The sequence below is a fragment of the Aethalodelphis obliquidens genome, unplaced genomic scaffold, assembly GCF_003676395.1.
Source record: "Aethalodelphis obliquidens isolate GAN/ISIS:26980383/991018 unplaced genomic scaffold, ASM367639v1 scaffold38, whole genome shotgun sequence".
NCBI classification, from domain to species: domain Eukaryota; kingdom Metazoa; phylum Chordata; class Mammalia; order Artiodactyla; family Delphinidae; genus Aethalodelphis; species Aethalodelphis obliquidens.
The window spans coordinates 13,757,174-13,782,970 of NW_020837982.1; the positions used below are offsets into that span (position 1 = coordinate 13,757,174).

The window sequence follows — 25,797 nt, forward strand, 5'->3', positions numbered from 1 at the left end:
TGTACGTTTGGGGAGAATGATAATATCTAACTAACTTTGACATCATAGTAGCACATTTGCTGTGGAAACACTTACTTCGGTTATATAAACTTTTGCTTGGACCCAGAAAGAACATTGGATCCACCATCTCCCTGACAGGAATTATGTATTTTATGCCAACAGTTCTCAAAGTGTGGTCTGGTGACCCCTGGGGGTGGTCCCTGAGACCTTTCCAGGGGATCCTCAAGGTCAAAATTATCTTTATATTAATACTGATGGTATTTGCCTTTTTAACTCATTCTTCCATGAGCGTACAGTGGAGTTTTCCAGAGGCTACATGATGTGATATCACAACAGACTGAATGCAGAAGCAGAGAAGAGAATCTGGCCATCTTCTAAGTTAGACATTAAAGATATTTGCCAAAAAAAAAAAAAAAAGCATGAAATGATGCCACTTTTTCTCTAAGTTATATTGTTTTGGAGAATATAATTATTTTGGATAAAAATATGTTATTATGTTAACATAATGGGCTTATTATTGTTATTTTTTAAATGAATTGATAAATATTTTTTAGAATTTCTCAACATTAGCTTCTAATATAGAATATACATTGATAGATATAATATTACCTACATAAACAAAAGCTCTTTCCACTCCTCAGTAATTTTTACAAACATAAAGGGACTTCAAGACCAAAATGTTTGCAGACCACTGTTTCAAACTAAAGGCATTTCCTCCTTTGAGACTAATCTCTGTATTAGACAACTAGCAGCAGTTTTCAAAAGCAGACTTAGTACATGAAGGTAGCTTCTTAAAGTTGAGGGGGTGGTAGTTAATTTTTTTCCACATTTTTACTTGCAGGATTCTAAAAGATTTGAAGGCATCGATATTGACTTTAAAGAGTTAGCTTATGATGTTCACAAAACTCCAAACGTAGTGGAAGCCACCAACAAATCAGGTCTTTATGAAAAGTTGGAAGATATTCAGAGCAGGTGATGGTCGGTTTGCAGCCCCTTTTGTAATGTGTTTCCTTTCCCCACTCTGTCTCTGAGATCCTTACCTTATTTAACTGCCCGAGTGAGAGAGTATGTCTGGTTGTGTACCTTGATTTGCCTGTGTGGTCAGGTAATATGGGGTATTATTAGAGGTGTTTATTGTGATGTTTGCAAATACCCATACATGTTCCATGCATACATGATTTCTGCGTGTAATCCATAGGTCGCGCTTGTTTTCGTTTAGGTAACATCTATGTGCCTATGGATCTAGGCAAACCTAATTAGGAAATTCTTTGTGCCCACAGACTGTACCTGTGTGAGAAGGCCCTGGCGGAGTACCTGGACACCAAAAGGCTTGCCTTCCCTAGGTTTTACTTTCTCTCCTCTTCGGACCTGTTAGACATCCTTTCCAACAGCACAGCCCCACAACAGGTAAGCTGGGGAAGTGCCTGTAGAAACATTCAGAAGGACCAGGATGCTCCACCAGGAGAGTTTCAGGTTCCCCGTTACGCCCCCTAAGGCGGTGTATGTATTTCAGACCTGTGTTGCCAGCCTCATCATACCTAACCTCAGAGCTTTCTTCATTTCCACCATTACTGCTTCTCAGGATGCCCATCCCCCCAGCCCATCAGTGGCTTTTTGTTTTTTTTAACAGCTTTATTGGAGTATAATTGCTTTACATTGTTGTGTTAGTTGCTGCTCTATAACGGAGTGAATCAGCTATACATATACAAATATCCCCATATCCCCTCCCTCTTGCATCTCCCTCCCACCCTCCCTATCCCACCCCTCTCAGTGGTCACAAATCCCGAGCTGATCTCCCTGTGCTATGTGGCTGCTTCCCACTAGCTGTCTATTTTACATTTGGTAGTGTATATATGCCTATGCCACTCTCTCACTTCATCCCAGCTTACCATTCCCCCTCCCTGTGTACTCAAGTCCATTCTCTACGTCTGCATCTTTATTCCTGTTTTGCCCCTAGGTTCTTTAGAACCTTTTTTTTTTTTTTTTTTTTTTAGATTCCACATTTATGCGTTAATATACGATATTTGTTTTTCTCTTTCTGACTTACTTCACTCTGTATGACAGACTCTGGGTTCATCCACCTCACTACAAATAACTCAGTTTCATTAATTTTAATGACTGAGTAGTATTCCATTGTATATATGTGCCACATCTTCTTTACCATTCATCTGCTGATGGACACTTAGGTTGCTTCCATGTCCTGCCTATTGTAAATAGAGCTGCAATGAACATTGTGGTACATGACTCTTTTTGAATTATGGTTTTCTCAGCGTATACGCCCAGTAGTGGGATTGCTGGGTCATATAGTAGTCCTATTTTTAGTTTTTTAAGGAACCTCCATACTGTTCTCCATAGTGGCTGTATCAATTTACATTCCCACCAACAGTGCAAGAGGGTTCCCTTTTCTCTACACCCTCTCCAGCATTTATTGTTCATAGATTTTTTGATGATGACCATTCTGACCAGTGTGAGGTGATACCTCATTGTAATTTTGATTTGCAATTCTCTAATGATTAGTGATGTTGAGCATCCTTTCATGTGTTTGTTGGCAATCTGTATATCTTTTTTGGAGAAATGTCTACTTAAGGTCTTCTGCCCATTTTTGGATTGGGTTGTTTTTTTTTGGTATTGAGCTGCATGAGCTGCTTATATATTTTGGAGATTAATCCTTTGTCAGTTGCTTCATTGGCAAATAGTTTCTCCCATTCTGAAGGTTGTCCTTTCGTCTTGTTTATGGTTTCCATAGCTGTGCAAAAGCTTTTAAGTTTCATTAGGTCCCATTTGTTTATTTTGTTTTTATTTCCCTTTCTCTAGGAGGTGGGTCAAAAAGGATCTTGCTGTGATTTATGTCACAGAGTGTTCTGCCTATGTTTTCTTCTAAGAGTTTTACAGTGTCTGGCCTTACATTTAGGTCTTTAATACATTTTGAGTTTATTTTTCTGTATGGTGTTAGGGAGTGTTCTAATTTCATTCTTTTACATGTAGCTGTCCAGTTTTCCCAGCACCACTTATTGAAGAGGCTGTCTTTTCTCCATTGTATATCCTTGCCTCCTTTATCAAAGATAAGGTGACCATATGTGCATAGGTTTATCTCTGGGCTTGCTATACTGTGCCATTGACCTATATTTCTGTTTTTGTGCCACTACCATACTGTCTTGATTACTGTAGCTTTGTAGTATAGTCTGAAGTCAGAGAGCCTGATTCCTCCAGCTCCATTTTTCTTTCTCAAGATTGCTTTGGGTATTCAGGGTCTTTTGTGTTTCCATACAGATTGTGAAATTTTTTGTTCTAGTTCTGTGAAAAATGCCATTGGTAATTTGATAGGGATTACATTGAATCTGTGGATTGCTTTGGATAGTATAGTCATTTTCACAATGTTGATTCTTCCAATCCAAAAACATGGTCTATTTCTCCAACTGTTTGTATCATTTTAATTTCTTTCATCAGTCTCTTATAGTTTTCTGCATACAGGTTTTTTGTCTCCTTAGGTAGGTTTATTCCTAGGTATTTTATTCTTTTTGTTGCAATGGTAAATGAGAGTGTTTTCTTAATTTCTGTTCCAGATATTTAATCATTAGTGTATAGGAGTGCAAGAGATTTCTGTGCATTAATTTTGTATCCTGCTACTTTACCAAATTCATTGATTAGCTCTAGTAGTTTTCTGGTAGCGTCTTTAGGATTCTCTATGTATAATGTCATCTGCAAACAGTGACAATTTTACTTCTTCTTTTCTGATTTGGATTCCTTTTCTTTCTTTTTCTTCTCTGATTGCTGTGGCTAAAACTTCCAAAACTATGTTGAATAACAGTGGTGAGAGTGGACAGCCTTGTCTTGTTCCTGATCTTAGAGGAAATGGTTTCAGTTTTTCACCATTGAGAATGATGTTGGCTGTGGATTTTGTCATATATGGCCTTTATTTTGTTGAGGTAGGTTCCCTCTATGCCTACTTTCTGGAGTATTTTTATCATAAATGGGTGTTGAATTTTGTCAAAAGCTTCTTCTGCATCTATTGAGATGATGATTTGGATTTTATCCTTCAATTTGTTAATATGGGTATTACATTGATTGATTTGCATTTATTGAAGAATCCTTGCCTTCCTGGAATAAACCCCACTTGATCATGGTGTATGATCCTTTAATGTGCTGCTGGATTCTCTTTGCTAGTATTTTGTTGAGGATTTTTGCATCTATGTTCATCAGTGATACTGGCCTGTAGTTTTCTTGTTTTGCAACATCTGTGTCTGGTTTTGGTATCAGGGTGATGATGGCCTCGTAGAATGGGTTTGGGAGTGTTCCTCCCTCTGCTATATTTTGGAAGAGTTTGAGAAGGATAGATGTTAGCTGTTCTCTAAATGTTTGATAGAATTCTCCTGTGAAGCCATCTGGTCTTGGGCTTTTGTTTGTTGGAAGATTTTTAATCCCAGTTTCAATTTCAGTGCTTGTGATTGGTCTGTTTATATTTTCTATGTCTTCCTGGTTCAGTCTCCGAAGGTTGTGCTTTTCTAAGAATTTGTCCATTTCTTCCAGGTTGTCCATTTTATTGGTATATAGTTGCTTGTAGTAATCTCTCATGATCCTTTGTATTTCTGCAGAGTCAGTTGTTACTTCTCCTTTTTCATTTCTAATTCTGTTGATTTGAGTCTTCTCGCTTTTCTTCTTGATGAGTCTGGCTAATGGTTTATCAATTCTTTTTATCTTCTCAAAGAACCAGCTTTTAGGTTTATTGATCTTTGCTATCATTTCCTTCATTTCTTTTTCATTTATTTCTGATCTGATCTTTATGATTTCTTTCCTTCTGCTAACTTTGGGGTCTTTTTGTTCTTCTTTCTCTAATTGCTTTAGGTCTAAGGTTAGGTTGTTTATTTGAGATTTCTCTTGTTTCTTCAGGTAGGATTGTATTGCTATAAACTTCCCTCTTAGAACTGCTTTTGCTGCATCCCATAGGTGTTGGGCCATCGTGTTTTCATTGTCATTTGTCTCTAGGTATTTTTTGATTTCCTCTTTGATTTCTTCAGTGATCTCTTGGTTATTTAGTAGTGTATTGTTTAGCCTCCATGTGTTTGTATTTTTTACAGTTTTTTTCCTGTAATTGCTATCAGTCTCATAGTGTTGTGGTCGGAAAAGATACTTGATACCATTTCAATTTTCTTAAATTTACCAAGGCTTGATTTGTGACCCAAGATATGATCTATCCTGGAGAATATTCCATGAGCACTTGAGAAGAAAGTGTATTCTGTTGTTTTTGGAATGGGATGTCCTGTAAATATCAATTAAGTCCATCTTGTTTAATGAATCATTTAAAGCTTATGTTTCCTTATTTATTTTCATTTTGGATGATCAGTCCATTTGTGAAAGTGGGGTGTTAAAGTCCCCTACTATTATTGTGTTACTGTCGATTTCCCCTTTTATGGCTGTTAGCATTTGCCTTATGTATTGAAGTGCTCCTATGTTGGATGCATAAATATTTACTATTTGTATATCTTCTTCTTGGATTGATCCCTTGATCATTATGTAGTGTCCTTCTTTGTCTCTTGTAATAGTCTTTATTTTAAAGTCGTTGTGTCTGATGTGAGAATTGCTACTCCAGCTTTCGATTTCCATTTTAATGGAATATCTTTTTCCATCCCCTCACTTTCAGTCTGTATGTGTCCCCAGATCTGAAGTGGGTCTCTTGTAGACAGCATATATATGGGTCTTGTTTTTGTATCCATTCAGCAAGTCTATGTCTTTTGGTTGGAGCATTTAATTCATTCACATTTAAGATAATTATTGATATGTATGTTCCTATTACCATTTTCTTAATTGTTTTGCGTTTGTTATTGTAGATCTTTTCCTTCTCATGTGTTGCCTGCCTAGAGAAGTTCCTTTAGCATTTGTTGTAAAGCTGGTTTTGTGGTGCTGAATTCTCTTAGCTTCTGCTTGTCTGTAAAGTTTTTCATTTCTCTGTCAAACCTGAATGAGATCCTTGCTGGGTAGAGTAATCTTGGTTGTAGGTTTTTCCCTTTCATCACTTTAAATATGTCCTGCCACTCCCTTCTGGCTTGCAGAGTTTCTGCTGAAAGATCAGCTGTTAACCTTATGGGGATTCCCTTATATGTTATTTGTTGCTTTTCCCTTGCTGTTTTTAATATTTTTTCTTTGTATTTAATTTTTGATAGTTTGATTAATATGTGTCTTGGCATGTTTCTCCTTGGATTTTTCTGGTATGGGACGCTCTGTGCTTCCTGGACTTGATTGACTATTTCCTTTCCGATATTAAGGAAGTTTTCAACTATAATCTCTTCAAATATTTTCTCAGACCGTTTCTTTTTCTCTTCTTCTTCTGGGACCCCAATAATTCGAATGTTGGTGAGTTTAATGTTGTCCCAGAGGTCCCTGAGACTGTCCTCAATTCTTTTCATTCTTTTTTCTTTATTCTGCTCTGTGGTAGTTGTTTCCACTATTTTATCTTCCAGGTCACTTAACCGCTCTTCTGCCTCAGTTATTCTGCTATTGATTCCTTCTAGAGAATTTTTAATTTCATTTATTGTGTTGTTCATCATTGTTTGTTTGCTGTTTAGTTCTTCTAGGTCCTTGTTAAACATTTCTTGTATTTTCTCCATTCTATTTCCAAGACTTTGGATCATCTTTACTATCATTACTCTGAATTCTTTTTCAGCTAGACTGCCTATTTCCTCTTCATTTGTTTGGTCTGGTGGGTTTTTACCTTGTTCCTTCATCTGCTGCATATTTCTCTGTCTTCTCATTTTGCTTAACTTACTGTGTTTGGGGTCTCCTTTTTGCAGGCTGCAGGTTCATAGTTCCTGTTGTCTTTGGTGTCTGCCCCCAGTGCCTAAGGTTGGTTCCGTGGGTTGTGTAGGATTTCTGGTAGAGGGGACTGGTGTCTGTGTTCTGGTGGATGAGGCTGTATCTTGTCTTTCTGGTGGGCAGGACTGCGTCCAGTCGTGTGTTTTGGAGTGTCTATGAACTTAGTATGATTTTAGGCAGCCTCTCTGCTAATGGGTGGGATTGTGTTACTGTCTTGCTAGTTGTTTGGCATGGGGTGTCCAGCACTGGAGCTTGCTGGTCGTTCAGTGGAGCTGGGTCTTAGTGTTGAGACGGAGATCTCTGGGAGAGCTCTCACCGATTGATATTACGTGGTGCTGGGAGGTCTCTGGTGGTCCACTGTTCTGAACTTGGTTCTCCCACCTCAGAGGCTCAGGCCTGCCACCTGGCTGGAGCACCAAGACCCTGTCAGCCACACGGTCAGGCATAAGCAAGGCAAGGGAGATCCTGGGCGAGGGGTCCCACCAGGTCATGTAGACTCCTGGACTCTTTGATGTCCTCTTATTCCTTTGCACTTAGTCTGGTTTCACTTGCTCGTAGGGAGCCGCGTGAAAAGGCCTCTCAGCTGCTCCTTCAGACCAGAGTTCCCAAACTTTAGGCTTGATTTGTTTATTTAATTCGAGTGTCCATCCTTGACTCTGCTTCCATATGGAATGGATCTTGATCTTATATATCCTTTTCTTAATCCTCCTTGGAAACAGTGAAAAGAGAGTAATGTATCACTTCATTTCCAGCATAGAGTTCACTGTCGAAAATCAGCATTTCACACATCAGAAATTTCACCTTGCCAAAACCTTTGTGCAGTTTACCACAGAGTCCCATCAGTGGCTTTTACTCTCTAGAGTTGGGGAAGCTTTGAGGATGGCAAAATGGAAGGGGCTAAGCCTTTAACGAGAATGCCTTTGATGTGCTTCTGAAGAGAGATGTAGTAAATAGTGGTCAAAAGTAATAGCTAAGATTTCCATGGAGAGATAAGATTGGGAGTTGTATTAATGGGACATTGGGGTCGTTTATGTGAGTGTATATAAGGAATCCAAAATTTGGGGTTCTAGCCCTTGATTCTAGGCACTAATTAGCCATCTACTCTTGGGTATATCACTTCTTTGTGACAAACCTGACTCATATGTAAAATAGAAGCCTACTGTGTTACAATTTTTTAAAATATTAAAGTACCTGTCTTTGTCTGTCTGACTTATCTCACATGGCAGTATACCCTCCAGGTCCGTCCATGTTCTTGCAAATGGCAAGATTTCATTCTTCTTTATGGCTGAGTAATATTACATTGTAGATGTATACCACATCTTCTTTATCCATTCATCTGTTTTTATTTATATGTGGAATCTAAAAAACAAAACAAATGAACAAATATATAACAAACTAAAAACAGACTCACAGATACAAGGAACAAACTAGTGGTTGCCAGAGGAGGGAGGGGGTAGGGGAATGGGTGAAATAGATGAAGAGGATGAAGAGGTACAAAATACCAGTTACAGAATAAATAAGTCACAGGGGTATAATGTACAGCACAGGGAATATAGTCAGTAATATTAAAATAACTTTGTATGGTGCATTATCCATAAACATATGGAATCACTATGTTGTACATCTGAAACTGATACAATATTGTAAGTCAACTATATGTCAATAAACAAGAAAAAAGAAGTAAATTATATACATACATACATACATATGTGTGTGTGTGTGTGTGTGTGTGTGTGTGTGTGTGTATCCTAATGGATACACTGTTGGCATTTTGAGCTGTAGACAGTGGTTCTCCAACTTGAAAGTGCATCAGAATCACCCAGAAGGCTTATTAAAATACTGATTCCTAGACCCCATCCCCAGAGTCTCTGACTCGTAGGTCTGGCTGGGGCTGGAGAATTTGCGTTTCCAAGGATTTCTTCCCAAGTGTTGCTGCTGGTCTGAGGACCACACTTTGAGAACCACTGCTAGAGAACAGAGAGTCTGAGGCTCAGAATGGTGAGACCCAACACTCTAGTCGTTGTCACATGGTTGTCACATGGTAGCCCTCTAAGCAATACTAATAAATAACTTCCCAGACATGCTCTCCACTCTGTTGGCATGGTTTCCTTCATAGGTTCAACGACACCTTTCCAAACTCTTTGACAATATGGCCAAGATGCAGTTCCAGGTGGACGCCAGTGAGAAACCTACCAAGATCAGTCTTGGCATGTACAGCAAGGAAGAAGAGTATGTGGCCTTCAGCGAGCCCTGTGACTGCAGTGGGCAGGTAACGTATGCCTTTCTCTCTCAGGTGTCTGCATTCAGGCATCAGCCTTTGTGACCTTGGGCCGGAATTGCTGTCAGTGCCCTGGGACTGCCAGTTCCCTTGACTTGAACCAATGTTGGAGCAGCTTCCAGTGCCCACTTCCCTCTCTCTGGGAAGGACACATGTCAATATCCATATATCTTCCTTAACCAAAGACCTGTGCAGAGAGGAATAAAATGCACATAAACAATTACCTGAGTCAAAGAGAGAAGGATTTTAAAATGATTAGCAGCACCAGGAAACTTTAACATGACAAGCCCTGGAGCACCCCACAGGGGAATGTAGGACACTGACACCTTCCCCGGGAGAACATGCCCTTTGAAATCAACCATATTCCTGAGCGGTCACTTCTCTGTACAATACACCTCTCACAGCTCTACCCTGTGGAGAGCCCACCACCGCCCTTCTCCATAAACTACCACCTCCAAATCTCCCGGGTACAATTCCAGAAACACAAAACATGAGACCATTCTCTCCTTAAACTTCCTTCCATCTTTCACCATCACCGCTAAGGATAAGCGCTACTTTGTTCACTATCCTTAATGATCCAACAAAGCATTGTCCCTGGGGTTCTAATCCAGTCCAGAGTAACATCTGGAGAAAATATCTTTTCAGAGTTCCACCTTCATCCACATGTATCTTGGAAAGCAATTCTCGTACTTGAAAATAGTCACACATTCTCAGTTTTATGAAAGGGACCTTGGGGTTTGATTCAAACCTTGGCTGTTCTTTTCGTAGACCCAGAAAGCATTTAGTTGGAAAATATAATCCTGGCCTTTGGCTTCATACTCAGCGTGGACAAGGTCACGAGAATCCACTGACTTATTTACACCCAGCTCAACCCAGATTAAGATTTCCTCATGAGAACTCTGGGCGGCAGCCCCACATCCCCTGAACCTACTTCTCCGCCCAGTGGGCTCCAGTGGGCATATCCCCCCTGTTGTTACTTGAGCCCCGTCCTGCATTACACAAACGAACTGTCTCCCTGTGCCTTCTGGCGGCTGTTTGGGATTGTCCATCGTGCCTGGGCTCATTTTCTTCACTCCCTCAGGCTGAGTGAAGTGTATCACTGAGCACATCTTAGGAACCCAGCGTCTAACCCCGAGTTCTTCTTCCAGGTAGAAATATGGCTGAACCATGTGCTTGCTCACATGAAGGCCACCGTGAGGCACGAGATGACAGAAGGCATAACTGCCTATGAAGAGAAGCCGAGGGAGCAGTGGCTCTTTGACTACCCAGCTCAGGTATTCTCCGAAGCAGGACCTCTGTGGGCCCCCATCCTCTGCTTGCTCTCTTCCTCGATGACCTCCATCAGCCTCCTGGGGCTGCCAGACTCACTCATGCTTGAGGGTCAGGAGAGGCTGGTCTGGAAGGGGTCAGCAGGAGGGACCAGGGGAACTGTCAGCCGTGACGCAATCCAACCCCTACCTTGGAGAATTAAGGGTCGTCCGTTTTTACTCCATTGGCTACAGTAGGGAGAAAATGTAAACAGTTCAGCACACTGAGCCAGCCCACTTTGTGTGTGCCAAGCTGTTTGCTGAGTGCAGGAGACACCAGCCAGAGGCATGACAATGTAACCCTGCCCTGCTGGGGCTTACAGACTGGCGTGGAAGTCAGTCACCTACAAGTGGGACCTGGCGTGACAATAAAGGAGGCTCAGGGTCCTCTGGGAGCCTGTAGCTGGTTAGCGGGGTCTGGGGATCACCCTCCTGAGGATATGATGCCTAGAGCTGAGGTTTGAAACACGTGAAAGATGGAGGGAAAGATCAACGAAGCATGGGTAAGCGTACAGGCAAAGGCTCAGAAGCAAGGGAGAGTGCAATGTGTTTGAAGCCTGAGTGTGGTGGAAGCAGGAGTTAGGGGAAGAGGGAACAAGAGGTGGCAGGTGGGTCTGGAGAGGAAACTGGAAGACAGCACTCACGGACCACGCTTGGGAGTCTCGTCTCATTCCAGGATATCTGAGTCCTTCACTGGGCTCTCAGGAGGGTAACAAGAGAAAGAGGAGAGTTAATGAGGCTATTTTTAATGACTCTGGCTGCAATACACCACTCCTCCCTTCCCTGTTAATGGCTAGTATTAGTGTTGGTTTGGTTTATTTGGGGTTACAGATATTTGGTGGTAACTGAAGCCCGAGGAGTAGATAAGATTGCCCTGGAAAATATGCAGACTGAGATGAGGGTGCAGAACAAACTCTTGAGCATCATTCAAAGGCTGTGTAGGCAAGGAGAAGCCAGTAGAGCAGAATGAGAAACAGCCTTTTCTGATGGAAGGAACACCAAGGAATGGTAGTCATGGAAACCAAAAGAGGGAGTGTTGATAGCTGATGAGGTCAGTTACACCACACACATCTAAGAGATCAAGCAAAATGAAGAGGCTAACCTACGTCCATGGACTTGGTGAGGCCATTTCAGTGGAGTGGTAGAGAAGAGACCACACTGCAGGAGGTTGAGAAGTGAGAAAAAGGTGGGAAAATGTTGACAGCGAGTGTAGACAGAGAAGAGAAATAAGCCAGTGCTGCAGAAGGAAAAGGTATTGTTTTAACAGTATAATTGGCACATCACATTCAAACCATCCCAACAAGATCACACAGCAGGAGGAACTGCTTTAACAAAAACCAATATGTCTAAATCCAAAGGCAAAAACCAATAAATTAGGGAATGGTACTTGTTACTACAACGGGATTCTCTACTTCACAAAGGGAATAATTCCCACCAGGATTCCTTGTTTACTTGAATCAGCGTTTTGTGGCAGGAGAATGTGTTGCCTCCTGCTATTGTGACAGACATCATCTAGAGCAGTGTCTCCCGAACCAAGTGGGACCACATCTCCACCGTGGATAATCAAAATCATGCGTTTTCCTTATTAAGTTTCTCAGCAAAGAAATGTGCATTTAAATCGGTTTTTTTCATTTATTTATTTTGAATCTCTGAAGACTACAAATCATATTGACCATGTTGAACTTCAGTGGAATTCGCCGTGACCTTCAAGAGTAGGCCTTTCAAAGTTATAGTTTTAAAGAGATACAAAAAAATGTAGTGAAAGTATTAACGGGCAAGAAAAACTATGCCACACATGATCAGCAATGGCTCACTAAACTAGAATACTCCAACCATGAGAGGTTCCGGAAGAACAGAGCAAAGACTGAGTATCATTGAGATGTTCAATCAACACTTTGTTATCCTCCCAGGCACGGGAAAGACGCTGTGGCCTGAGGAGCAAAAGCAGAAAGATCAGTGTACCAATTTCTAAAAGCCACTGACATTGACCAGCATGAGCCTTCGGTTGTTCTCAACCAAATGGCATGTTTTTCAAGAGCAGAAAGCACTTTCCCCACTTGTGTTGTGCCCACTTCACACCTCCAAAGCCTTAGAGGCATATGCTCAATGAGACAGTGCTGGTGGAGGAGGGAGGGACGGGGTGTCCGTCCCCCACACAATGGCATTCTCAGCCCATGCTGGGTGGGGACTGGGCTGGTTTGGGAGACAGTCCTGATAATGGCTTTACTAAGTGACTCTTGGTGCCACAGGTGGCCCTGACCTGCACTCAGATCTGGTGGACCACAGAGGTGGGCATGGCATTTGCCAGGCTGGAGGAAGGCTACGAGAATGCCATGAAGGACTATTACAAGAAACAAGTGGCCCAGCTCAAAACCCTCATCACCATGCTGATCAGCCAGCTCTCCACGGGAGACCGGCAGAAGGTCATGACCATATGCACCATCGATGTCCATGCCCGGGATGTGGTGGCCAAGATGATTGCTCAGAAGGTGAGTTCCAGACTCACAGGAGTGTCGCTCTTTCTGGGCACCTACACCGTGAATATTGAGGTTAGGGAGAAGCTCACATATGGCTAAAACACAGGGGCTGCAAACTCTGCACCAGCCAGGGAACTGGGAGAGGATCACGGTGGCTGCTCGTGCCTTTAAAACCCCAGCAAAATAGCGTCATCTGAGCGGCTCATGCTTCCTGTGCTGTGGTGGGCAGCATACTGCTCTCCTGACCGGTACATAACACCCAACACCCAGGTCATCCAGACCCCTGTGAATCCTGTGGCCACGAGGCCACCTGCTACCTATTGCACCCTGTGATTCACCCACCTCCTCTGCCATGCCCTCTCTAGGTGGACAATGCCCAGGCTTTCCTCTGGCTGTCCCAGCTGCGGCATCGCTGGGATGACGAGGCCAAACACTGCTTTGCCAACATCTGTGATGCTCAGTTTCTATACTCCTATGAGTACCTGGGAAATACACCTCGCCTGGTGATCACACCTTTGACAGACAGGTAAGCACTGGAGTCAGCCACTGACAGAGAACCCTCCTGCTGTTTGGCTCACACCATCCAATGACCACCCAGTGTCACTTGCCCACAGAGCTGCAGGGGGAGGGCCAGACGCAACCCAACAGAGGTAAAATAAAACTGAAAGGGTGTAGGGCAGAGCCCGTATCAGAGCAAACGGATGAGCCATGACTTTTTGAGGCATGACTAGGCAGTCCTACACACCTGGATTCTCATTCCAGCTGTGACACATACCAGCTGTTGTTTGACCATGAAAACCTTGACATGATTCTTGGTTTGTTCATCCATGAAATGGAGGTAGTAACTCCCACTTGAAGTGAATTTTGTAAGGATAAAAAACAGGAATGCTTGTTAAGGAGTTCAGGGCATAATAAGTGCTCAGTAAATAATTCCTATGACTATTTTCTTATCAATCAACTGGCACATTTATTTAGCACCTCTCACTTTGGGAATACAAAGATGAGAGCAAGGTCCCTACCATTCAGGAGCTTACAATTTCTTTTACCATACTCTCTGTCATTCATATTCATTATAAATGAATTCATGCCAGACCCTGAACTAGTCACTGGGAATACAAAGATGACTAAAAGTTAAACTCCACTTCTATTGAGGGAAATATGACATAAGTAGAAAAAAATTTACAAACATACACCACACACACAGCAATAACCCTATGCATCCCTCCGTTTATCCTCTTCCTTACATTTCCCACATTCTGAAATGAACTTGCCTTCTTGCTTATTGGCGGCAGTCCCCTTTGGAATGTAAACTTTTTTGCTCTCAGGGACCTTTGTCTGTCTTGTTTGTTGCTGTTATCACCAGTACCTAGTAGACGTTGAATTATTATTCATTGATGAATGAAGGGTAGTTGATTATTGTAAGAAAGACAGAATCAGGAAGGGGAGGTCGGTTCAGAGGAGGGATCCACACAGGACTCCACCTGTGCCTTGGCTCCCAAAGAAGCAGCAGCAGCCGCTACGCTGTCTCCTGCTCTCGCTGGGCACCACCCTGCTCGCTGTCCCAGCTGAGGACGAAAGGCAGACAGCGTAGGTTCAGAGGGATGCAGGTCCCTCTGCAGCTGGAACAGTAAAGGCTGCAGCACCTCTGGGGCTTTGGGCATCTCGGGCTTTTACCCGGGCTTTCCTGGGTCATGATCAGTTGGAGGGGCTCATTCACTGTGGGTTCAGGGAAAAGTTTTCCCACCTCAAGCTTCATTCACGGGGGACCCTCTCATGTGCTCTTTGTCTTTATGATGATTCTCGGCAGCACACCAGTCCTAAACAGGAAGGGCTTTGGGAAGAGTGTTCTCTTTGGCAGTGAGCTTTTCTGCCTGCCTTGGACTTGGAGCTAATAGCTTTGGAATTTATATCGCTCGGAACAGAATAATGAAGCCATTATATATTTGAGCAACTTGGTTAATGTCTGTCTCTCACTGTGACTGTATGTTCCACGAAAACATTGGCTTTGATTTGCTCACTGCTCTGCCCCAGGACCCAGCACCGTGTCCAGCAAATAATAGGCATTCACGAAATACTCCTTGTGTAAAGGCAGGGAAATGACTTCTGAGATTCGGAGTAGTGTGCCCAGCTTCCCATACCATTCAAAATATTTCCTTCCTACCCACAGGCACACCAGACACTATCATTCCAAGTGATAAAAAATACAGCACTGTCTTTTCCCTGGGTCCTCATACCTGCCCAGGAGTTGAAGAAGATAATTACCTCTTTTGGGTTTAGAGGTCTCTAGTACTCTAATGCCAGATACCTCATAGAGGGAAAGGGTAAAGTTTTGACAGTGAATTATTTCTAAAATAGGCGTTTATCACCTCTCATATGAAAGGATGCAAATAGGAACTTGCAAGAAAGATTTGCTGCAAAGAATGGCAAATACTATGCAGACCTTGACCTTGTTTTGCACATGAGATACTTTTCTGACAAAGTAGTACATAGTGAATATTTATATGGTGAATTCCATTTTCTCATTGACTTCCATTATTATCTCAAGAAATGTTTTGCCCAGAAAGAAATTGGCCTCAACACAGAAAATCACATTTTAAAGAGCATTCGGCTTTTGCTAGCGTGTAGCTTAAGTACGTTTAATTCTCTCCTGCCAGAGGAATTAATCAAATGGACAATTTATCCGTACAACCTTTGCACATTCATTAAAAGCACAACCACATTACAGTACGTCCGACTGATTATGCCTGTTTCTTTGGAATTTCCCACTGCCTGGATGGGACCTGAATGTATAAGTAGGTGCAATGGCTCAGCCATTGTCACAGGACTTTGGCACACTGCTAAGCTGAAGGACTAAATGGAGATACTTTTTCAGGCTGAACAAAAGCCATTCTCCTAAGTTGTTTCTTAACCTGTGGATGATCTCCTCCCCCTTTACCCCCCTTCCCTCACGTTCGCACACAAACACCCCTTTCAGCCCCGTACTGGAAGTACTGTTTTAATCAACAGCTTATCAATTTTGAGTACCTCTTAATTTCTCAGGCACTACTGCAAGTGGGTGAGAGATAATTGATGCAAGAGTCTTTGAGGGTGATTTGCTGGGTAGGATGCAACTAGCAAAGTCTTACACTTTCTTTTTAAGTTTTTTTAATTGAAATATAGTTGACCTACAGTGCTATGTTAGTTTCGGGTATACAGGATAGTGATTCAGTGTTTTTATACATTATACTCCATTTAAAGTTATTATAAAATATTGGTTGTATTTCCTGTGCTGTACATTACATCCTTGTATCTTATTTATTTTATGCATAATAGTTCATACTTCTTAATCCCCTTCCCCTATCTTATCCCTCTCTCCAGTCCTCTCCCCAATGGTAACCACTAGTTTGTTCTCTGTATCTGTGAGTCTGTTTTGTTATATTCATTCATTTTATTTTCTGGATTACACATATAAGTGAAAACATACAGTATTTGTCTTTCTCAGTTTGACTTAACTTCACTAAGCATAATACCCTCCAAGACCATCCATATTGTTGCAAATGGCAAAATCTCATTCTTTTAAAAGCTTTTGCACAGTGAAGGAAACCATCAACAAAACAAAAAGACAACCTGCTGAATGGGAGAAGATATTTACAAATGATATGTCTGAGAAGGGGTTAATATCCAAAATATATAAAAGAGTTCATACAACTCCATCAAAAAAACAATCTGATTTTAAAATGTGCAGGAGACCTGAACAGACATTTTTCCAAAGAAGACATACACATGGCCAGCAGGCACATGAAAAGATGCTCAACATCATTAATCATTAGGGAAATGCAAATCAAAACCACAATGAGATATCACTTCACACCTGTTGGAATAACTATCATAAAAAGACAACAAATAATAAATGTTGGTGAGGATGTGGAGAAAAGGGAACCCTACTTCACTGTTAGTGGGAATGTAAATTGGTGCAGCCACTATGGAAAACAGTATGGAGGTTCCTCAGAGAATTAAAAATAGGACTACCATATGATCCAGCAATTCTTTTTAAGTTTTTATCTGATATTATTTTTGAAAAACTTAGTAATCTGTAAACAAGGAAAATAAAAGTTACCAGGAATAACCGTTGTTAATATTCAGTCTGTTTCCTTCTCATGTAGATTTTGAAAAAATGAAATTGCAACCATATGCTGTACATAAAATATCATAGACTTTTTCATGTAACAATATATCATGTATATACTCTCTAAATATTCTTCTAAACCCCTCTTATAGCTGGATTATCTTCTATTTACAAGTATCCCATAGTTTATGTAACATATCCACATTATGGGCCATTTAAGTTGTATCTAAGCTCTTACTGCTAAAAATAAAGCTGCTGTGAACTCACTTATATATAAATTTTTACTATATTTCTCATTATTTCCCCAGGAGGGATTCCAAGAAGCAGGATAATTAGATGATACATACTTTCAAGTTATTCTTAAAAAAGGTATTGTTCCCACTGTCACTAGCAGTTTATGAGGTGGTCATCTCACAATATCCTTACCAGCATTAAGTATTATTGTTTAAAATATTATTAACTTTATAAGTCAAAATGGTATCTCATTTGGATCTTGATGTTCTTAATTACTCACAGGCTTGAGCATTTTATGTATTTATTGGCTATTAGATTTCCTTCTCCTGTGAATTTGTTGTTATTATCATTGCTCATTTTATTACTTTTACACTTAGCAAGTTCCTGCCCATTTTAAGATCAGTTTAATATTCACCTGTATTGTATTATAGTTTATGTTATTTTACTTTTTCCTTTAACCTTTTTTAATTCTTTGGTAAATTTTTTGACTACTGAGTAAAGTGAATGTTTTCATCAAAACATTTTTGTAAAAAAAAACAAAAAACCCCCCACATTTTTGGTTACAAGTGATAGAAGCCTAACTTAACTTGAACTAACTCAAACTAACTTAAACAGAAAGAGGACTTGTTAAGTCAGACTTCTGGGGAAGGAGTCCAGCTTGCTGCAGTGTAACCAGCTTTCGGGCCTGAACAGGGAGCTGTCAGGGCTTTACTGTCTCTCTCTTATCATGGCTTTGCTCTCTTCTGAGAGCTGATTCCTTTCTTGCATTGTTTTTCTTTGGCTGGAAAGATGGCCCACGCCGGATCCAGGAGGAAGAGAGACGCTCTCTTTCCCAGCACCATATGTCAAATTCCTTAAAGGGACCCTGATTGGTCCTGTTTGGATCATGTGCCCGTCTCTGAGCCAGTTACTGCAAACAATGAGATGGAGTATTTTGCTCAGGCCGAGCCTTGTGCGCACCCCTTGTGGGACAGCTTTTTTTTAATAAATTAATTTTACTTATTTATTTTTGGCTGCGTTGGGTCTTTGTTGCTTGTGAGGGCTTTCTCTGGTTGTGGCGAGCGGGGGCTACTCTTCCTTGTGGTGCGCGGGCTTCTCATTGCAGTGGCTTCTCTTGTTGCGGAGCACGGGCTCTAGGTACGCAGGCTTCAGTAGTTGTGTCTCACGGGCTCAGTAGTTGCGGCTCATGGGCTCTAGAGAGCAGGCTCAGTAGTTGTGGTACAGGGGCTTAGTTGCTCCATGGCATGTTGGATCTTCCCAGACCAGGGCTCAAACCCATGTCCCCTGCATTGGCAGGCGGCTTCTTGCAAGGTGGGAAATACTTTGATTGACAGCCCCATGGGAATACGCCATGTAGAGGAGAGATGGCTTTCCAAAGTGTGGAGTCCTGGGAAAGGAAAACCCATAGAAACTATGTTAGGGAGCATATAATTAAATGTTTTGTTGTTGTTGTTTCTAAGTAGACAGTAGGCCCAGCACATGAGTTATGGGTCCTTTCCCTCACTGGTTTGTGATGTTTGCTCAACCATATTCAGTTTTGAGTCTATCAAACTGCTTCAAAGTATCTATTCTTATTCTGTTTCATCAGTATATTAATCCATCTATATGCAATACTCTTTAAGGATTGTAACTTTATTGTGAGTGGTAATATTTTTATAGTAAAGGTCTGTATCATTCATTTTCATTTTCCTTTCCTTTTTTTACAAGTTATTCTGTTCTTTCAAATGAGCTTTCATCATTTTGTCAAGTTCTAAAATATAAATTATTAGGGTTTTGATTGGTGAGCCTTAAAACCTTCAAATTAATTTTGAAAGAATGGCCAGGCCATCTTTATAATATGTGATTTGTTTTTCTTTGTTCATACCTTCAATTATGTTTCTCAGAAAAGTTTATAAGTATCTTCGTATAGGTTTTGAGTGTTTCTTATTGTTATCTCTATGTAGTTTTTAATTTTTTTGGTCCTATATAAGATTGTTTCTTCACTTTATATATATATATTTTTTTGTTTTGTTTTGTTTTTTGTGGGTTTTTTTTTGACCGTGCCACACAGCGTGCAGGATCTTAGTTCCCTGACCAGTGACTGAACCTGTGCCCCCTGCAGTGGAAGCATGGAGTCTTAACCACTGGACTGCCAGGGAAGTCCCTATGCATATATATTTTAAAACAACTTTATTGAGCTTTATTTTATGTCAAAAATTTCACCCATTCCAAGTGTTAGTAACTTTATCAAGTAGTGTAACCATCACCATAAATCAATTTTGCAACATGTTTATGCCCCTCAGTAAGATCCCTCATGCCCATTTGTAGTTGATCCTCACTCCCACCCCCAGCCCTGGTCAACCACTAATCTACTTTCTGTCTGTATAAACTTGCCTATTCCGGACATTTCTTATAAATGGAACAATACAACATGTGGTCTCTTGTGTCTGACTTGTTTCATTTTGCATAATGTTTTGGGGTTCATCCATGATAGAACATGTGTCAGTAGTTTGTTATTTATTATTTCTGAATAATATTCCATTTTACAGATATGACACATTTTGTCTATATAGTCATCTTAGGTAATTTTCAGTTTGGGGCTATTATAAACAATGCTGCTGTGAACATTTCTTGCAAGTCTTTGTGTGGATGTATGTTTTCATTTCTCTTGGGTGTATACCTAGGGGAGGAATTGCTGGGTAGTACAGCAGTTTTATGTTTAACTTTTTGATAAACTGCCAAATTATTTTCCAAAGTGGCTGGGTTGTCTTATATCCCCACCAGCAATGTATGAGGCTTCTCATTTCTCCACATCCTTGACATTTATTATTATCTGTCTTATTTATTGTAGCCATTCTAGTGGATGTGAAGTAGCATCTCATTTGAGTTTTAATTTGCATTTCTGTAATAATGTTATTGAGCATATTTTCATGTGCTTGTTGGCCATTTATATATCTTCTTTGGCATCATTTCTGTTCATATCATTTATCTATTTTTTGATTGATCTGTTTGTACTCTTTTTTGAGTTCTAAGACTTCTTTGTATATTCCGGACATATTGCATATATGTTTGCAAATATTTTATCCCAGCCTGTTGTTTATCTTTTCATTTTCTTCACGGCATCTTTTGAAGTGCAAAAGTTTTTAATGTTGATGAGGTCCAGGTTGTCAGATTTTTCTTTTATGGACTGTGCTTTTGGTGTTGTAACTGAGAAATCTTTGCTTAATTTCATTATATCTTTAACTTTCTTTTCATTTACATATAGGAGAAAATTGTTTTTTTGTAAATTTATCTCCTATTTTTCCCATCTACTGCCCCATATTAAAAATTCTAAGAATTATGCTCTTGATTCTCCTTTTTCTAAGTCACTTCTAGAATTTCTAGTTATATTTGAACCATACACATAATATGAAGCATAAATAAACTATTCAAGTTTAGTTACTAAGTGTGTGTTATTTTTGGTAGATCATATGTCACTCATTGCTCTCAGTTCTTCCTGTCACGTTTTGAGAAAGACATTTACCAACTAGTGTAGGCAAACGAAGATGAGCACTAGGTGATGAAGGACCTCATAACCACGTGGCGTAAGGAATGGATCTTAGAATTGGAGGTATTTATGCTGAGGACACTTTTCAAATTTTAAATATTAAAATATTATAAGATGGACAGATTTGTTTTCGGTTGTTGCTAAAGACATTCTTCTATTAGTGCTGTTTCTTATGTTGAGCTGGGAACCTATCACAATCCCTGGGTCTTTTTCCTGTGACTTGCCATCTAACCACATTGCCCCCATTCCATGTACATGCAAGTGCTTGGAAGATTAATTTGCATTTGTTCTTAAATTTCACTTTGTTGGGTCTACCACATCATTTTCAATTGCTAAAATTATTTAGAATTTTGGTCTACCTTCTATCTAATCAATTATTTCTTAATTCAAGTTATCTATGAATATGTTGAACATCAGGAGTCTGTGTCCTGGTAATGCCACTAGAGGCCTCCCTCCAGGTAGATATTGTTGCATCCACGTTCATTCCTCAGTTATGATTATTGAACCATGTGGTAGGTGGAATTCTAGGAATGATCCCCAGCGATGTTTTCCCTTGTATCATCTCCTCTTCTTTGAACGTGGGTGAAAACTATAAATAGGATGATATCATTCTCATGATTATATTTTGCTTTACCGCAAAAAGGAAGTTATTCAGGTGAACCAATATAATTATATGAGACCTTAAAAGTAGAGCCTTCTCCTGGCTGAGGGCAGAGGGAAGGTCAGAGAGGCTTGAAGCATGAGAAGAATTTTTCATGCCATTGCTGATTTTGAGGATGGAGGGAGCCCTGTGCAAGGGTGGTACAGTGGCCTCTAGGAGCTGAGAGATCCCCCAGCCTCAGCATGCACCTAGGACCTCAGTACTACAACTGGTAGAATTTAATTCGGCCAAGAATTCAAATGAGCTTGGAAGCAGGTTCTTCCCCAGAGTGTCCAGATAAGGGTCCAGCCAAACTGGTACCTTGGTTTTGGCCCTGTGAGACCCTCAGTAGAGGAGCCACCTGGACTTCTGACATACATAAGTGAGATAATAAATGGATGTTGTTTTAAGCCCTTATTGTGTGGTAGCAATAGGAAATGAATACAAATCACGTGATTTCACCAACTCTAAGATTAGCCAGACCACACGTCTGGGATAGCCAGTCTATACATACCTGAAGTCAAGATACAACACCTCTGATATTTTCATTAATCTGCCAGTTGTTTGTCTAAAAAAAGGAAAGCTACATTTCATATATTTGTTACCTTAAGAAACAATACCTTGAAAGTGGATCAGCTTTCTGTTTTCCAAGGCACTTTCATATCTCTTGTCTCATCTTGTCCTCACAAGAGCCTGGTGGGTCAGATAAGAACAAAGCCTGTAGACATCATTTGCCCGAAGAAAACAAAACCAGCTTCAGCTCGATAGTAGGAAGGCCTTTCAAACAATTAGAACTGACCCACGGTGGAAGGAGCTGGCTTCTAAAATAATAAACATGGCTCACTGGAAGAAAAGGCTCTGTGATTGTATTTGAAGGATTTAATGGGAGAAGCCCGGCATGGTTAAAGAGCCAAGCCTCTGAGGCCTCTTCCAGCACTAAAGGCCTGTCTTCCCAATAAGCAATCAGACTAAATTGATCCATATTCATGTTGTGGTCAGTTGGTTAAGGCAACAGCTCTTCTTAAAGGATTCCTTCCCATTTTCACAATTGCAGTTGTTTCTGAGGCAGCAGATTTATCTAAATTCCTTTGTACAAAGAAAATACTGTGTGATTGGACCCCAGTGACACATGTTTTTAAGTCACCAAAGTTTAATAACCTGGCCGAGTTTCACAAACACTTTGCAGTAGAGGCAAGATTTGAACTCAGTGTGTCTGACTCCTGAGTCCTTGCCTTAAACCACAATAGCATGATCTGCCCCCCTCACTAGGAAACAGGAGCAGATTGAAGGAGCCGGCTTAGATGTTTAAAGAGATGGATCTAAGACAGAATCTTAGAGGAGGAGCGTGTATCCCAAAGAACTAGGACATCCTGCTGGCTCAGTGGCCCCCCACACAGAAGAAGGGAATACTCTTTCTTTCTTTTCTTTGTGTTTTCCTCATGGCCCACGCTAAAGCCCCACTGTCCCTGCCTTGGTTATTAGAACTCCTTAGACAGCCAGCCCACTTCCCCTCCCTGAACATCAGTCAATCCATCTGTAATTTAAGGGGATTAGATTAGTTGATCTCAGAAATGCCTTCCAGCTCTAGAGTTCTATTATTATGGGCAAATGTATATGTATTTTGACATTTCCCCCCACGTGCTTCTTCTGGCGATAATCAGAAGCTCAGTAGATGCTCAAAAAGATTGACACCCAGTTCTAAGGATTTCTTTTGGGAGATTCTTGAGTTTTCTATAAGAATTCTATTTTTGTGGAACCTTGTGCTTCTAGACTCTCAGATTCCTTGAGAGCCCTGCTGCTGCAGAGAGAAGAGGCCTGAATTGCCCTCTGGCTGGCAGAGAAGGCAGCCATGGGACAGAAAGGGGGTGGGAGAGAGAGTGGGGAGGAGAGTTGGCTGGGGGCCAGGATTCCACCCACCCAGGCAGCTGCCTTTCCTCCTGGGGGGTTACAGGGCTGCAGCAGGCCCTCCAGGTTCTGGAAGGAACCTGAGGCTGGCAGAGGTAGAAGGCCTTGGGGCCAGTCTGGAGCCAGAACTCAGCCTAGGAGAGCAGGTACAGTTAAGGCTGCACATGGAACTCTGAAGATCTAGCTACCAGTGTTGGAGAGAAGCATTGCCAAATGGTAACAGTGACCGAGCAAGGTGAGATGGGACCTAGCTTTTCACCTTACCCCTGACTCACCTCACTTCGTGGCCCACCTAACAGATCAACAACTCTGATGTGAGCTTAATCCACAGGGAAAAGTGAGGCAGCTGCGTGAGCCCAGCTCACCAGGAGTTAAATGCAGCCAGCCCCCCATTGCACAGGAAAACTCCAAGTAGAATCATAATTCTGCATACTCTCCTCTCCACCTGGAGAAACTACCTTCCTGGGTTTCATCTTCAAAGGCTGAGGTAGCTATGGGAATTTCACACTTAATTAAAGGAGAGTTCAGGAACTCCAAGTCTTTTCAAAACAATTTTGGTTGCAGTGAGGATGCAGTCACCATCTGGCAAGAAAGGTGTTAACTCAGAGTTTCTGGTCAACTCTAGCATCAGATTCAGAACCAAAGAGAGTGCATTTCAGAGGACCCCTCAGATGTCCCCTCCCCATCTAGCCTGCAAGTTGAAAGCCTCTGTACTGATTCTCTAAGTATTAAAAAGATAAATGGCATGGTTTTAAAAGCTTTATTGAGATATAATTTACATGTCTTAAAGTTCACCCATTACAAATGTACAAATCGATGATTTTTAGTAAATTCTTAGACTTGTGCAGCCATTACCACAAACTAGTTTTAGAACATTGCCATCACCCTGTTTTCAGTCCGAACTCAGCCTCACCTCCCTTCCTAGGCAGCCACTGATCTTCTGTCTATCTCTGTGTTTTCCAGACATTTCATAAATGAAATAATATGAGATCTTTTGTATCTGACTTCCTTCACTTAGCATAATGTTTTTCAGGTTCATCCATGTTGTAACGTGTATCAGTACTTCATTCCATTATATTGCTAAATAGTATTCCATTGCATGGATATATCACATTTTGTTATTCCATTCACAGTTGATGGACATTTGGGTTGTTTCCAGTTTCTTAGTGTTATGGATATTGCTGCTTTGAACATTCCTGCATAAGTCTTTGTGTGAACATATGTTCATATTATCCTTGGGTAATTCCTAGAAGGGGCATTGATGAATCATATGGTAAACTTTACTTTTTAAGAAACTGTCAAGCTGTCTTCCTAAGTAGCTGTACCATTTAACATTCCCACCAGCAATGCATGAGGTTTCCAGTTTTCTCACATCCTCAGCAGCACTTGTTATTGTCTGTCTTTTTGATTGTAGCCCTCCTAGTGGGTGTGTCATGGTATCTCACTGTGGGTTTAATTTGCATTTCCCTAATGATCAATGATTTTGAGCATCTTTTTATGGGCTTATTATCCAAAGGCACATTTTGTCATCTTCTTATGAGGATATATGTGGAAGAGGTGTATGACATATATAGTTGGGAGTCACAGTGGAACGCAGTGGAGTGGGAGCTCAGCTGAGCTACTCTGCTCACTCACCCCATTGCTGAGGGCTCAGGGAATACTTGCGGGTGAAGTCATGGCAAAAATGAGCCCCAGGGGGCTAGGAACCATCAGCTAAGCGGAACCTGATCCAGGTAGACTCTAGGAACGGTCAGGAGCTGGATGGGGGAGGAGAGAGGGACAAGCACAGTCCTACTGTGTCTGGCACCTTAGTCTGTTCAGTCAGCTATAACACTAGGTGGCTTATAAACAACAGAACTTTATTTCTCACGGTGTAACTGGACAAGGCCGGTACAGAACCCAAGTTCAGCTGCTCGCCGCTCGACGGGCCAATTCGAGAGACACGTTTTGGTGGACAAGGAAAAGTTGCTTTATTCAGGAGCCCAGCAACGTGGGAAGATGGTGGACTAGTGTCCTAAGACCATCTCCAAGTTGCCGGTTAGGAGACAAAGGTTTTAAAGGCAGCGTGAGAGTGAGGGAGGGGGCTGCAGGGAGCCTGGTTGGCTTGTCCTATTCGCGAATTGGTTGGCTTCAATGTGAAGTTTCGAGTATCACCAATCATCTGGTTTCAACTGGTCTGAGCTCTAAGTGCTGGCGGTTGGCAATTTTCACCTGGTGGGGTCTGCTTCCGGTGAGAACAGCTTGGGGGATGTGTCGGGCCTGTATCTGTAGCTTTCAGGGGCCTGGGTGTTCGGGACCTGCTGTGGGGCTCGTCTAGAGTCTAAACTGTACCAGTTTCCTGGTCCAACAGGTATTCTTTGTTTCTCCATCTTCACATTTCCTAATCATTAACTCTTGAGCCAGCCTTTGGAGACTCAGGGGAGGACTGGGAGACTAAAGCAAAAGGCTGTTATCTTAAAGGACAGGGGAACAGGGGCTTGTATGCAGTTTCAATCCCCCCTTTGATACCCCTCAATCT

General features: G+C 41.3%; 1 protein-coding gene across 1 annotated transcript in view; it reads left to right on the forward strand.

Moving 5' to 3' along the window:
* Nucleotides 1–25,797, forward strand: part of DNAH9 (dynein axonemal heavy chain 9) — a 299,454-nt gene that overhangs the window by 79,874 nt on the left and 193,783 nt on the right. Inside the window, exons 21-26 of the mRNA XM_027131074.1 lie at nt 842–972; nt 1,281–1,407; nt 8,924–9,076; nt 10,234–10,359; nt 12,642–12,881; nt 13,235–13,395. Coding sequence (XP_026986875.1) covers nt 842–972; nt 1,281–1,407; nt 8,924–9,076; nt 10,234–10,359; nt 12,642–12,881; nt 13,235–13,395 — 938 coding nt within the window. The remainder of the gene's footprint in view (nt 1–841; nt 973–1,280; nt 1,408–8,923; nt 9,077–10,233; nt 10,360–12,641; nt 12,882–13,234; nt 13,396–25,797) is intronic.